We start from the raw sequence: 14959 nt of genomic DNA on the forward strand, positions 1-14959 counted from the left end.
ATATGATACGATTTCTATACCATCTAGAAGGGTAGGAATGGAGGATAGGTAGTAGTTAAACAGCGCCGAAGATATTACCCCGCCTTGGAGAACTCCCTGTTTCACTCTACGGTGTTTCGATTTATTTTCCCTGAAATCCACAAAAGACTGGCGACCACACAGATAATTCGCGACCCAGCGTTTCAGGCCCGGCTGGAGAGATGTGTTGGCGTTGTCCTCAAATAGTTTGGCATGGCTTACCGTGTCGAATGCCTTCTATAGGTCAAGTGCCACGAGGACCCTCCTATCATATGGCTTGGCCTGATTGTGCGGTGATGGCATGCATAGCAGTTCTTGTGCTATGTAAGTGATGCTCGGCGAATGGAAATTCTCCGACGAGGCTCTGGAGGAGTAATGCCTCAAGCGTTTTTGCTACTGCTGAGAGGAGGGGGTAGATCGATCTATGCGACTCCCTCAATCTCGTGTTCTTTCCAGACTTCAGTAGCGGGATCACTCTACCCATTTTCCAGACATCGGGAACTATACGAGTGTTCAAAGACATGTTGAGGACAGTAGTAAGGTACTCAACTCCAGTCCACTAGTTGCGGATAGTGGAATGCTCCATACGGAATAGCTGTAACGACAGTCACGGACAATCAGCGATATCGAGCGGAGAGTCTTAGTGAGAGGTCGGGCGTCGCCGGCTCTTGCACAAATACTGAGTGCAATTGATGCTCGATATGACAAGGCGAGTTATTGGCGCCTTTTTTTAAACTTCAGGCAGTACAGTGACAAGTATCTCAATGCAGCCTAACTAAAAGGAAGCCGACGATGATCACCTACTCCCAAGAAGCCCATTTACATAAGATTTGGAAGACTAGGATAGGGAAAGTTCCTAATATTGGAACATCAGGCAATGCAAGACTCAATACAACCTAACGAACAGGACATGCTGAAGCTTTTGATAAGAACGTATATTCCACAGGATACGACAGGAGTCACGAAGACTTCGGTATCTTCAAATAATGAGGTAGCATAAGACTTGCATCTACTCCGAAAGTCTGGCAGGAATCAATGGTGGTTTTTGTACCCAAGCCCGGAAAGGCAAGCGGCACCAAGGGCCTACAGACCTATAAGCCTTACGTCCTTTCAACCAAAACTCATAACCATCGAACGTATTGTGGACACCATGATAACGAGTGGGACATCCAGCGAACTGCTCAAAAACGAACAGCATTCCTATGTCAAAGAAAGGTGGTGAATGCCCTGCACTAGGTTGTGCATAAAATAGAAGAATCGTTCGATGCAAAGAAGTACACATTTGCGGTATGCATTGACATCTAGGGGAATTTTAACAATGTGCGGACCGACACACTGATCCAATCCTTAGAACTAACCAACCAACCTAACCAACTTTACTTAAGTTTAATTAGCAAAGACAGAAAATTTGTTCCAGTAGCCGATCGTTCCAAGCGCCTCGATCTTCTGCGCTCATCCTAAAATCTCTGACATCAACTTTCGAGGTGTCTCCCGCCACTTGATCTTTCCATCGGGCTTTTGATCGTCCTGGTTTGCCTTCAGAAGACTTCTTTGCCGAAGCTTCTTCATCCATTTTGACAACATGACCCAGCCATCACAGCCGTTGTATTTTGATCCGTGTAACTATGCTATCGTCGTCATACAGCCCGTGGTTCGTACAACACCTATGTTCTCTTTTAACGCAAACTGGTCCATCCAACACTCCAAGCACTGCCTCATCCGCTTTCACATGTACTCATGTCTCAGAACCATATAACAACTCTTGTAGTATCAGTGTCTTGTATAATGTAATCTTCGTCTGTCGGGGGGTGGCCTTGTTTCTAAACTGCTTACTTAATCCAAAGTAGCATCTGTTTGCCAGTATTATTCTTCATTTTATTTTAAAACTGGTGTCATTGGTTTCGATTACGTCGGTGCTGAGGTAGATAAAGTTGCTGACTATCTCAAAGTTGTGGTTCCAAACTGTATCCATTTTCGTTATCTGCTCGGTTGTACAAGGCATTTTGGCAGTTGCTACCATCCGTTTCGTCTTATCCCCATTTACTGCCAGACCCATTTTCACTAAGTATCTTTCGATTCTTTCAAAGGCTGCAGTTACTACTTCCGGTGATCGACCTATGATATCGATGTCGTCGGCATAGGCGAGTAGCATGTGTTCTCTTGTGATAAGTGTGCCATATCTATTCACATCTGAATCTCGTATAATCTTCTCCAGCAGGATAAGCTGTCTCCAAGTCTGAAAACTCGTTTGGTATTCAATAGATCGGATAAGTTCTTTTTTATTCTTACTGAGGAATGTGTATCAGCAAGTGTCATCCTGAAGAGTCTTTTTAATTTTGCAGGGATACCAAACTCAGACATGACTTGAGATACTTTTGAACGGCTGTCAAAAGGGGCTTTATAGTCAACAAATAGATGGCAGGAGTTGATTTGTCATTCTCGGGTCTTTTCCAGGATTTGGCGCAGTGTTAGTGTCTGGTCTACGGTGGATTTACCAGGTCTAGGGCCCAATTATCTCACTGACTTTAGGTATTAATCTTTCATATAGTACGCTCGAGAGTACCTTGTATGCGATGGGGAGGAGACTTAATCCTCTGTAGTTGGCAAATTCCGTCTTGTCTCCTTTGTTGTGTACGAGACATAGTATGCTGAGGTTCCAATCATCGAGTATGCATTCTTCTAGCCAGATTGTGCCGACAAGCTGATGTATACACATTATTAGCGTTTTGCCTGCGGTCTTAAATAGTTCAGCGGATAACCCGTCGGCTTCTGGTGCCTTGTAGTTCTTCGCTTGTTCTGAGGTAAAATGTTCGTTCCATATCCTCAGCATGTTATCAATATCATTAACTAGATTTCCTTCTTTGTCTCTGCGGTAGGATGTGCATGCACCAAAGCCGTCGGTTTGAGGTTTTATACTTTGGTAGCATTTCTGGACTCCATTTTGACTCCTGTACATCGCGCACACTCATATCTCCCTTCCGATATCCCCCTTCATCTTGCGCATTGCTACTGATTGCAGGGTTGCTCTGTTTGCCGCATTCTTGGCGTCAGTAGCATCTCGACGCTCTTGGTCGTAACATGCGTGATTTGGGGGAGGCTTCCGGTGTCCAAGTACAGCCATCTGTTGTTTGCAGCTTTTCAATGTTGATCTTCCGTAGAGTTTTAGATCGTACTTTTCTCGCCATGCGCAAACGAGGGCGAACCTTTGCTGCAGCAAAGTAATGATCCGAATCTATATTCGCTCCACGATCGATCGTACATCTAACACGCTGGGTGAATGCCTTTCACCTATCACAACGTGATCAATTTGGTTCTTCGTGTTTTGATCGGGTGACAGCTATGTGGCTTTGTGAATATTTTTATGTTGAAATCTGGTGCTGCTAACCATGTTTCTTGCCGCGGCAAAATCTATTAGCCTCAACCCATAATCGGACATTACCTCGTAGAGGCTAAACATTCCGACTCTTGGACCAAAGATGTCATTCTTCCCTATCATTGCATTAAAATCTCTCAGAACGATTTTAATATCATGGGTGGGCAGCGGTCATTCTCTCTCTCTGGGCGCTCGTAGAAATTTCTTGGGTGTGGTCGTCTTTGTCTTCCGTTGGGGCATGGGCACAAATAAGGATTGTGTTGGTCCTTCGAAGCGAATGTAAGGGACGAAGTGGCAGAAAGCACGCCACCGCGGAGCATTTTGTCGCTACTCCTATGGGTGACCACCATAAATAACTTATTTCGGACGCAGACGATGTTATAATACTTCTAAGAAGTAAGAATCCGGGCCAGCTATGCAGAAGGGCCGAAAGGATCTTGCAGATGACATACTACTGGGTTTGACCCAGGGGTCTCAATGTTAACTCAGAGAAGATTGAAATCTGCCTGTTCACGAAAAAGACGAAGGTGGGCTAATTTTGTCAAATACTTCGGAGTGATCATGGACAGGAAATTTAATTGGAAGTGTCACATTCAGGAGTGTAGTGATAAGGCTTACAGATGATAGACACTATGCAGACGGGCTGTAGGGTCGAAACGGGGCTTCGTAAATATATGGCAAAAGTTGGGGTTTAGACCGCGCTTCATGCATTGGGTATATACTGCAGTTGTCAGACCTATAATGCTATATAGTGTTGTGGTCTGGTGGACGGCGCTTCAAATACTGTACCACTTTTTCTGATAGAATCGATTGGAATTACGATGTCCCTGGAAATAGAAGTTATATAGATTTCTATATGGATGGTTCCAAACTAGTCGTCCAGATGGGCTTTGTTGTGTACTCCAAAGATCTAGAACTTGTCATATCGAAAAGGTTACCCGACCACTGCATTATGTATCAAGCTCATACTATTAAGGAAGTGGTGGAATGGCTAAGATATAATGTAATATAGACAAATGACATAAATATCAGGCAGTTATTAAATCCCTGGAGAACGTATTTCTGAACACAAAAACCGCCCCGACTGTCGCAGATCTCTCAACGAGTAGGCTGAACAGTTCAAAATTCACCACAGAGATATCCCGGGAATCTTAAATCGAACGAGCTTGCGAGACTAGGAACTACCTTACACATTCCAGGAAAACTGGAATCTGTGGGCATGCCTCTAGCAACATATAAGCTAAGTTTTCAAGATCAGGCCCGAAGGACAAAGAATGATAGATGGTCACAATGATGGGACTGTGAGCATTCCAAAACTATGTCGACTAATCTAAATTTAAGAGGTCTACCGCTTTGCTGTCACTGGTTTGAACAGACTCTCAGTCATTGTGTCCGTCATGACATTTCTATGGCTTCGTTGTTTCAGTAAAGGGATTAGATCGATGACGTGCAAGATCCGGATAATACAAACCCAAGTATTGTATATAAGGCTACCGGAAGCTCGGAGTTGCTAGGTACTAGACCCGGTTGAATGATTTTTGAGTCAAAATCCGCTCCAGAACCAATTGCGAGGGTATCGCTTTTATAGAATTGGAATCTTGAATACTAAAAATACTGGCAGAGACTGCTTTGGATTTTCCATCGATATACGATTGTTAAGTGTTGTTTGGGGTCAGACTAAGGGTTTTGCCTTTCGGAATAAAAAGAGGGAGAATTAAGTGTTTAAATTCATTGTTGTTGTAATTGTTTATTGTAATTGTTATTTTTCAGTGCTTTTAGATTTCATTAGATATAAGTAGCCAATTGAGTTGAATAATTGATTATAGTTAGCATTAGTTAGAGAATTTTAGAATTAATTATTTGCTTTTAATTAGGGTAAGTAGAGCAATTCATTTTTAGTTTAAGTAGCAAATATTACACTTAGTTTTAGATAGCAAAATTTGTATTGGGAACAAACGATTGAATTAGTTTAGGTTTCACTTAGGGTTTGATTAATAAATTTCATATGTAGATTTAAGTAGACAAATTTAAATCTTAATAGGAAAAAATGCAGCTTTATTTTAATGTTAGGGAATTGTGCAATATAAAGTTATAGTTTTAATTGTGGCCCGAACTTTTGGTTGTGGTTGGTGTTGTTAGTGTCCCGCACTTTTGATTGTTGTTTATTTCTGTACTGAGATTGTGGGTCGCTTTTAGAATTTGGTGCTTGAGTCTGTTGTTGTTGTGTCACTTGTGTCTAAAATGTTAAATATATTAGTTCACTGTTTCAAAGTTTATTGTTGCAATGTTCACTCTAGTTATATATGTTTGTATGTATGTTCACTGTTGGTTCACTTGTTGTTCACTTCGAGGGGGGAAAGAGCACGGTTCGCGGGTTTAAGGTTTCAATCGAGACTGATCTTTTTCTGGTTGTTGCTTGTCACTTGGACCCCGCGAAAACGGTCAACTTTCCAAGCTACAAGCAACAATTCCAGGTAAACAAATATGAAATCAAGGCGGAATCAGCGATTAAGAACTTACTTCAATGTACCGTTATGCACAGTGGGTCATGTGCATACGTGAACGCATGTCTGCACATGGGTGCACATGACTTCATGTTCAAACGTACCTTGAACATTCTCCCCCTCCAAGTGACGAAGTGACATCTTACCTTTTTAATTTTGGTTTCTTGCCTGTGAGGTGACTGGGCCGACGAACACGTATCCCCAATCTGTCTCCTGGGCGAAGACGGCTCCCAATCCGGGTTGCACAACACCACTCCTCCGGAGGTGGGCGTAGGCATCGGCCCCTACCTCTACATCGATTGGTTCGTTGCCCCTAGGGTCAGCATCTGCCAAAGGAAGGGATCTTAGGCTGCTTGTGGGGTCGGGAATGATGGGATCTGAATAGGGTCGTCGCGGCAAATCCCGGGTCACCACTGCCTGGATGGTATACATGGTCCTCCTCGACGCATGCCTTGACCGAAGTCTTATTGTTGCCAGACGGTGCCCTCTGCGCTCTCTCGTTGGTATCCCCAGGCGAGTTACTGTGGCTGCCGCGATTCGGGTGATGGTCGATGCCTGGCACAAAAGTACCCGTACCCCAGCCCACTCGTCCTGCTCCTCGGGTGCCAATTCCACCATCGCCGTGGGTACAAAAACAGTGGCCCGGCTGTAAGGTATCTCGACCGGGGGAGGGCCTTGGACGATGGGCATCTGGTTGGCTGGTTCGATTGCAAGTTGCCGTGGGTTGGCAATCTCCATTGGGGGCGGGCTGTAGCTGCCGTATGTCTCCCTAAGCTGTGGGGCTCCATGCAGCATTGTGTGATGGCGGTAGTCGCATGTCCGGCAGGCAGTGACCACGGGGCAGTCTGGGGCCAGATGGCTGCGCGCCAGACAGTTCCGACAGTAACTCCGTCTCTCAACTGTCTCGTATCTCTGATACGGTGTCATTTGCCGGAACCGCGGGCATGACCGTATGGCGTGGTCCTCCTGGCAGAGGCCACAGGCATACTGCCAAGATGCGGGGCGATACCTGGGTTCCCGTGGGTCGAAGCGAGGGCGTGTGGGTCTGGCGGGTCGTGGGGACTCTGGGCGAGGTAAATATCCGGCCATTATCTGTAACCAAAATCTCGTGAGTACCGTGTTTTGATGTGATTATGAATTGCTAGGGGTGTCTGAGAATAATTTGACAATCTTAGTTATGGGTCGACTGACTATGCCATTGGAAGTTCGAATGTCTACAACTCGAGTGTTCTGATCAACACCGGGGTATGTTTTAAAAACTCGTCCTAACTTCCACTCGGTGGGATATCTCTCATCCCTGATGACAACTAAATCATTGACCTGTATGTTATCTTGCTGATACTTCCATTTGTATCTACGGTGAAGCTCATTTAAGTACTCTGACTTCCACCTCTGACAAAAGTTTTGGGATATAATCTTTAATCTCTTCCACCGATTTGCAAGCGTTATGTCCTCCTCTGAGATGTCGGGTTCTGCCGGGGTCAAAAGGGAAGAGCCTATAAGGAAGTGAGCTGGGGTCAAGGGTGCTAAATCGTTAGGGTCTTCAGAAGCTGGACTAAGGGGTCGTGAATTGAGGCAGGCCTCGATACGTGCCAATATGGTTGACAGTTCTTCGAACGTGAAGTTCATTTTGGGCATAGACTTCTTAAGGTGTATCTTGAATGATTTAACTCCTGCCTCCCACAATCCCCCCATATGGGGAGCTCCTGGAGGAATAAATTTCCACTCTAAATTCTGATGAGCATGTTGCTGAATGGCGCTGCTCTGTAAACTTTTCATAAACTCTTTCTGATCTTTCTTGAGCATTTCTGCTGCGCCTATAAAATTCTTTCCATTGTCGGAATATATCTTTTCTGGGCACCCTCTCCTTCCTATGAAACGAGCTAATGCCGCCAGAAATGATTGAGTCGATAAATCACTTGTTGCTTCTAAGTGGATGGCTTTTGTCGCAAAACAAACAAATATGCAGATATAACCCTTGGTTATTAAACACGCTCGTGCTGTTAAGCTTTTGATTCCGAAGGGTCCTGCAAAATCTACCCCTGTATTCGTAAAGGGTCTGGATAAAGTAGTACGCTCGGGTGGAAGAGATGACATAATTTGGGTCTGAGTCTTTAATCGATATAGGGTACAAACTCTGCAATTGTGTATAACTTTCTTGATCAACTGTTTCAATCTGAATATCCAAAACTCCGTACGGATGAGCCGGGTCATAAGTTGATTGCCTCCGTGCATTGAGACTTTATGAACAAATTCCACTAGAAGGAGTGCAAATCGCGAATCATATGGGATTAAGATTGGATGACGTTCGCTGTACGTCAAAGCTGGCGATTGAACTAAACGACCATTGGATCTAATTACTCCTTTTCTATCTATGAAGGGGTTGAATGGTAAAAGACTACTTCTAGGTGAAAGCCTTTTCTTTTGGGTCAAAGAACTGTATTCCTCAACGAAGTAATGTTTCTGAGTTGCCACTATAAGACGCATCTTTGTGTCTATGAGCTCTGGGCTGGTTATTTCTTGCGATGAAATTTTAAGTGAGGATCTAGTTGAACCTGTGTTACGCCAGAACCTAACGGCGTAAGACAAAACACGATATGCTCTAGCTAAAGACGAAAATCGAGTCAAAGGGTCATCAAAAGTGCCTGTTGCGAATACTTTAACTTGTTTTGCTTCAAGATTAGTGTCTGTATTAACTCGGTCTTGCGGCCACTGATCATGCGGCAATTTGAGCCACTGGGGTCCCGTCCACCATAAATTATGAGCTATTAAGTCGTCAGGAGAACAGCCACGACTTGCTACATCTGCAGGATTATATTCTGAGTCAACATGTTTCCAATTCTCACCGCCGACGTTCTCTAATATCTCTGAAACCCTGTTACCAACGAAAGCGCTCCATGAGCATGGTGGCTTTTGTAGCCAGGCTAGAACGATTGTAGAGTCGGTCCAGAAATGGGTCGTAAACTTTGATAATTGAAGCTTAGGCACAATGGCATTTGTTAACTTTGACAACATAACTGCACCGCATAATTCTAACCTTGGCAGAGAGATTTTCTTAACTGGGGCTACTCGGGTCTTGGCTGCTAGAAGAAAAGTGTCTACAGTTCTATCGATGTGTTCAACGCGTATATAAATTGTGGCTGCATATGCGCTTTCTGACGCGTCGCAGAATCCATGTATTTCCACAATACTAGCAGGTGTAAACCGAACCCATCTTGGTATCGATACAGTGTCTATAGAATGGCTACCTCTCACAAAGTTATTCCAGTTCATTTGAGTCACTGGCTTCAACGAGTCGTCCCATTCTACCTTATCTAGCCAAACCTGTTGCATGATTAACTTGGCTACAACTATTACTGGCGCTAACCATCCACATGGGTCGAAAAACTTTGCTATCGTTGATAATACTTCTCGCTTGGTGCTCATTTGCTTTTCTTCAACTGTAGGGGCCGTAAAAGTGAAATTATCACCTGATATATTCCAACGAATTCCTAGGGTCTTTGTCGAAGAAGCTTCGGAAATATTTAACCAATCTATTGGAAGAAGCATGTCTTCATTTAAATCCTTTAACAAACGTGTGTCATTTGACGCCCATTTTCTTAGCTCGAAACCAGCTGATTCTAATGCGGAGGCTAATTCCTTCCTAGCTGCTGTAGCTTCTTCTATGGAGTGTCCGCCCGCTAATACATCATCGACATATAAATTTTCTTTAATAATTCTTGATCCTAACGGATGAGAATCTTTCACGTCTTCTGCTAACTGGAGAAGGGTCCTAATCGCTAAAAATGGGGCGCAATTTATGCCGAAGGTAACAGTTAAGAGTTCGTAATCCTCAATTGGGTGGTTTTCTGATTTACGAAAGAGAATTCTTTGAAAAGCTGTTTGATTGGGGTCTACTAAGATCTGACGATACATTTTTGTCACGTCTGCATTGAAGACGTACTTAAAAAATCTCCATTTCAACACTTGTAGCACAAGGTCTTGCTGAAGTATGGGTCCTGTATGTAAGATATCGTTAAGACTTTTCTTGTTTGATGTTGGGCTAGATGCGTTAAAAACCACTCTAAGTTTTGTGGTAACCCTATCTGGTTTGATAACTGCATGGTGAGGTAAGTAGTAGTGAGGGGTCTTGTATACGCTGTTTGGGTCTACCTTCCTCATGTGTCCTAATTCCAAATACTCTAATATGGCTGCATCATAATGTGCTTTAATATCTGGGGTCTTAGACAACTTTTTCTCCATTCTATGAAACTGTGCCAATGCGATGTTCCTAGATGAACCGATCTCTGAACAGCTTTTAAAAGGTAAAGTTACGATATATCTCCCCGCCTCATTACGTCGTGTTGTATTTTTGTAATTATTTTCGCAATAAATATCTTCTGCTGACCTCAAAACCTTTTTTGGGGTCTCTTCCACCTCCCAAAAGCGAGTGATTATCTTTTCTAATGATGATGCACTATAAAGTGTGATTTGTCTGTCGGATTTAGGGTCTTCCGTAATGGGTCCTCCTATGATCCACCCAAAAACGGTGTCCTGCGCTAAAAGTGATCCACAGGATTTCATAGTACCGCCTTTTGTGTATATAAGGGGTCCAATATCTAATCCGATTAACATGTCCACGGGTCGACTTTCAAAGAATCGAGGGTCCGCGAGACTAAGGTGTGCAAAATCTCCAAATTGATTTTGCCTTAAATTGTGTGTTGGTAAATGAGAAGGTAGGGTCTTTAAGACTGGTGCCCAAACCTCCAGCTCAAAACTAGGATTTACTCGTGAGCAAAGATTGAAGACGCAAGCTTTTGTCGATGTTTCAGAAACTGCGTCGCTTAAACCTGTGACATGAATTAAATTCTTAACTGTTGGAAGTTGTAGTTTGTTTCTAATTTTCTCTGAAATGAAAGTTGATTGTGACCCAGGATCGATGATTGCCCTGGCATCATATCTATGTCCTCTAGATTTGATTTGAACTATTGCTGTGAACAAAAGTGTCTCTTTGGGTTGCGGAGTGGGTCTGATTTCCTGAAGTGTCAAAGTCGTTGAACAAGGTGCTTCTAAACAAGGTGTGGACTGTATATTTGGCGATACCGATGGTTGTAATAGGGTGGTTAAAGCGTCAGCACTGGTACTAGGGCGTGCGTATTCGCTAACCGGTTGAGCTAGGGTGGTAGGATCAGTAGCACTGGTGCTAGGTCGTGCTTCCTGTCTACCGGGTTGAACTAAAGTGTTGAGAGCGGCAGCACTGGTGCTAGGTCGTGCTCCGCCTCGTTGGTGTGTGCCTGTTGTAGGGTACTGGCTCTGGTTGCCTTTATGTATCAAACTGTGGTGTCGTTGACTACATTCCCTACAACTAAAACGACTTTTACACTCCCTGACTCCATGATCCGAAGAAAGGCAGTTATAGCAAAGATGACTGGTCTTAACAATGTTTATTCGATCGTTGATTGACCTTTCTAGAAATTGAGGACATTCTCGCAAAGAATGATTGGATTTACAAAGTTGACAAACCGGTTTGTTATTCTGAGCATTATAGTGTGATTGTGTGTTGTTGCTGGGTCTTGAGCCCGTGTTCTTGAAATTGGGATTTACATTTGTTTGAAAACTATTAACTCGCTTTTCCCGCTTATCGTACTCCGATCTGGGTTGATTATATCTCGAATATTGTGGCTTGATATTGCCGACTGATTCTAGGGTCTTGAATTTATGGGTCAAAAATACATCTAATTGATTCCACGATGGAAGAGACGAACAATCTGCTAGGCTGCTTTCGAATTCTTCTAAAAATATTCTTGGTAGTTTGGTTGACACAAGATAAACTAAGATTGGGTCCCATCCCCCCGTTTCTACTTCAAGGGTCTGTAAAGTTTGGGTACAACTACCTATAGTGCGCTGTAATTTCTGGATTGTTGACGCGTTATCAACGGAAACCGAAGGTAAATTAAAAAGAGCTCGCAATTGCTCATTTACCTGCATGCGTTTATTTTCGTACCTATGAACGAGATTTCTCCACGCTATGTCGAAACCCTCATGGGTCAGTGGAACATTGGAAATTATTTCGCGGGCTTCTCCTGCTGTTTTTTGGGTCAAGTGAAACAACTTCTCGACTTTACTTAATTTTGAATTGTTAATGTAAATTGCTGAAAATAAGTCCCTAAAGGTGGGCCATTCGCGATATCCCCCTTTAAAGACATCTGTGTCACAGGGCGGCAATCTTAGAGCTGGTGAAAAATCATTATTGTCTCGCTGTTGGGTCATCGATATTCTCTCCTGTTTTTCTTGATCTTGTTGCTCGTTAAGGGCCAAAATTTCTCCGTTAAGAGAGCTTAAACACCGTTTATAAGTTTCTAGTGCCTGTTTGTAATTATTTCGAAGTTTAGTTTTATCTATAGGTGTCTCATCCTTTTCCGGAATGCGGTCCCTACAATCTAAGTATGCCTTCTTGATTTGATCCCATAAAGAATTGAGTTCTACCCGCGTGATTTCTAACGAATGTATATTATCATCTGACTTAGCCGCGGAGTAAACGCTTTCAAAATCTACTAAATCATTCACACAGTTTACAAATCTTTCGCGTAAATTCTTATCCATTTTGTAATTGGCTTGTATATGTTTTAAATAGGTTCAAAAACTATAAAACCAAGGAAAAATCTACAACAAAATGTCCAAAAAACCTGGTTATTTGTAGAAATCAAATCTATTTCTAAAAAACCTAATGCGAAAAAAAAATGTGTGTCTTGATGATGGGTCAAATATCTAAGGGTCAAACCTGAAACCTTTTACAAAATTCGTAATAAATGTCCTATCTGGGTCACTAGGAAAAAAAAACAGGTTAATATTTCTGATGATATCGATTATACAATAGCCGCAAAAAATTTTAAAAAAAATTTCTTTCAAATCGCAATACACCAGCAATTTAATTCCGCTCGAATTAAAGTTGCAAAAAAAAAAATTTATTTTTCTCCAAAAAAAATTAAACTTTCACTTTTCAAAATTTGGCATGCAGAACTAGATGATTCTTTACAATAATACTGCTTTGACTCGCTGGGTCAATTTGCTTTCTGTATAAAAAACAACAAAGGATTGCACAAACAACCACAGTCCTTTCCGACCGTTTCCACTTAAATTTGTGCAATAGAATGAAGTTTTAAAATTTCGAAGACAAATGAGGCCAGCACGCAATATTATTTTCGTTATTCCTCACACAAAAACAATTCTTGATAAAAAAAACTTCTTCTTTTCTAAAAGCACTTCAATTTTTACTAAGACACTTTTTTTTTTTCTTTACAAAAATACCACGGTTGTCTGTCCCAAAAATCCTACACACTGCCTTGAAAGTAGGGTCTGCTATATCGGGGTCAAATTCACTTTGGATTAAATTAATTTGGGTCAAAATTTATCAGACAACCGAATTAGCGATTCATAATCAAAATCGATCAAAAACAATATTAAAGTACGCTGGGTTAATGTATGAACTTTTCCTTTTTGAAAAAAAAGGTTATGTATGACGTAATACCCAAGCGCACTTTAATAGAAAAACAAAATGGTACTCACTTTGATTGATGTATGTGTGTATGTATGGGTCTATATTGGTGATGCTGTGTTGCTGTTGTGCTGTTTGCGCGCCTTTTTTGAAGCGTCTATTTTTATTGTTCGCTTTTTGTAGGTTTGTGGATTTTTGTTGTTGGGTTTTTTTGAATTTTGTAGCTTGGAAAATGACCGTTGTAGCGGTTGTTTCGATTGGTCAAGGTCCAAGCGTACAGTTTTTTAAAAAGTTTTGTTGTATTTTTTATTTGCGCGACCGTCCCGAATTGATTTTTTAAGGCAAAAACAGAAAAATAAAATTATTAATTTTGGGTCAAATTTAACAAATTTGGCGTGCAACTACTGATTTTATTACGCTTTTTATGGGATTTTGCTTTGGAAATGCGTTATTTAACAATTTTGCTAGAAAAATTATCAAAACACACAAACAAAATTTGTGAACAATTTCGGTAGTTGGACGACAAATCGTTGAATTTTTAAATTTTTATGTAATTTTTCCTTTATTTAGAACAAAAACACTTTTGTATATGAATTTAACACTTTTTTCAAAACTTTTTAAAGTTTTTAATTTTTTTTTTTTTTTTACTTTTTGCCACTTTTGTCCCACTGTGCGGGTCACTTTCAAGTTTTTGGGTCTTTTGCACACTTCTTTTTTGATTTACCACAACTTCTAATGATTTTGGGGTCAATTTTTTGCACATTAAAATTTAATTAATTATTTTTATTTTTACACGGGTCACCCTGTTAATTTAATTAGTTTTTGTTTTTTTTGAGTCTTTATGTACTTTAATTGTCACTTTGCAATTTGGTTATTATTTTCTTTTGTTATTTCGTTTTGATCTTCATTTGGTTGGAATATTTTATCAAATTTTCAATAAAATAAATGCCACAACCAAACGAAGAACACTGAGAGCCGCTATATATTTTTGTGATTTGTGATGAATTTGTGATTTGTGTATTATTTTGTGTTTTTAATAAATGGCCAAAACTGATCTTTTATGTGTTTTGATATTTTTGTGTTGGCCGTCCGTCCATACGTGTATGTATGTACGGTTGTGTGTAACCAACCCTTTTTTCGCACTTTTCTCTATTTCTTTTGCTTTTAATTGTTGGGTCACTGCACTTTTGTTGTTGCGAATTTTTTGTGTTTCGGTCACTGGGTCTTTTGAAATGAAAATGAATTATTTTTGGGCAGAAAACAGAAAATTTTTTTGATTTTTGGTTTTTTAATTATTTAAAAAAACCACTTATCCGGTTCGTAATGGACCAAATGTTTGGGGTCAGACTAAGGGTTTTGCCTTTCGGAATAAAAAGAGGGAGAATTAAGTGTTTAAATTCATTGTTGTTGTAATTGTTTATTGTAATTGTTATTTTTCAGTGCTTTTAGATTTCATTAGATATAAGTAGCCAATTGAGTTGAATAATTGATTATAGTTAGCATTAGTTAGAGAATTTTAGAATTAATTATTTGCTTTTAATTAGGGTAAGTAGAGCAATTCATTTTTAGTTTAAGTAGCAAATATTACAC

General features: G+C 41.1%; 2 protein-coding genes across 6 annotated transcripts in view; one reads left to right on the top strand and one right to left on the bottom strand.

The window, feature by feature from the left end:
• Positions 1-14959, top strand: part of LOC106092815 (endothelin-converting enzyme 2) — a 441390-nt gene that overhangs the window by 371296 nt on the left and 55135 nt on the right. The gene's annotated exons all lie outside the window — the stretch shown is intronic.
• LOC131995333 (uncharacterized) lies at positions 5140-13570 on the bottom strand. 2 transcript variants are annotated; one of them, XM_059363959.1, is made up of 3 exons: positions 13441-13570; positions 6042-6987; positions 5140-5627 (listed from the first exon to the last, which is right to left on the bottom strand). In XM_059363959.1, exon 2 carries the CDS (start codon positions 6982-6984, stop codon positions 6046-6048), a length of 939 nt encoding a protein of 312 aa, XP_059219942.1. In that variant the 5' UTR covers positions 6985-6987; positions 13441-13570; the 3' UTR covers positions 5140-5627; positions 6042-6045. The 2 variants fall into 2 exon arrangements, with proteins under 2 accessions (XP_059219942.1, XP_059219941.1); XM_059363958.1 differs by lacking the exon at positions 13441-13570 and having other exon boundaries at positions 6042-7341.

Source organism: Stomoxys calcitrans, chromosome 2 (assembly GCF_963082655.1).
Source record: "Stomoxys calcitrans chromosome 2, idStoCalc2.1, whole genome shotgun sequence".
In the NCBI taxonomy this organism is placed as follows: domain Eukaryota; kingdom Metazoa; phylum Arthropoda; class Insecta; order Diptera; family Muscidae; genus Stomoxys; species Stomoxys calcitrans.

What these genes read in the sequence shown, in the direction of transcription:
- LOC131995333 (XM_059363959.1), bottom strand. Translation starts at nt 6,984, where the DNA reads ATGGCCGGATATTTACCTCGCCCAGAGTCCCCACGACCCGCCAGACCC.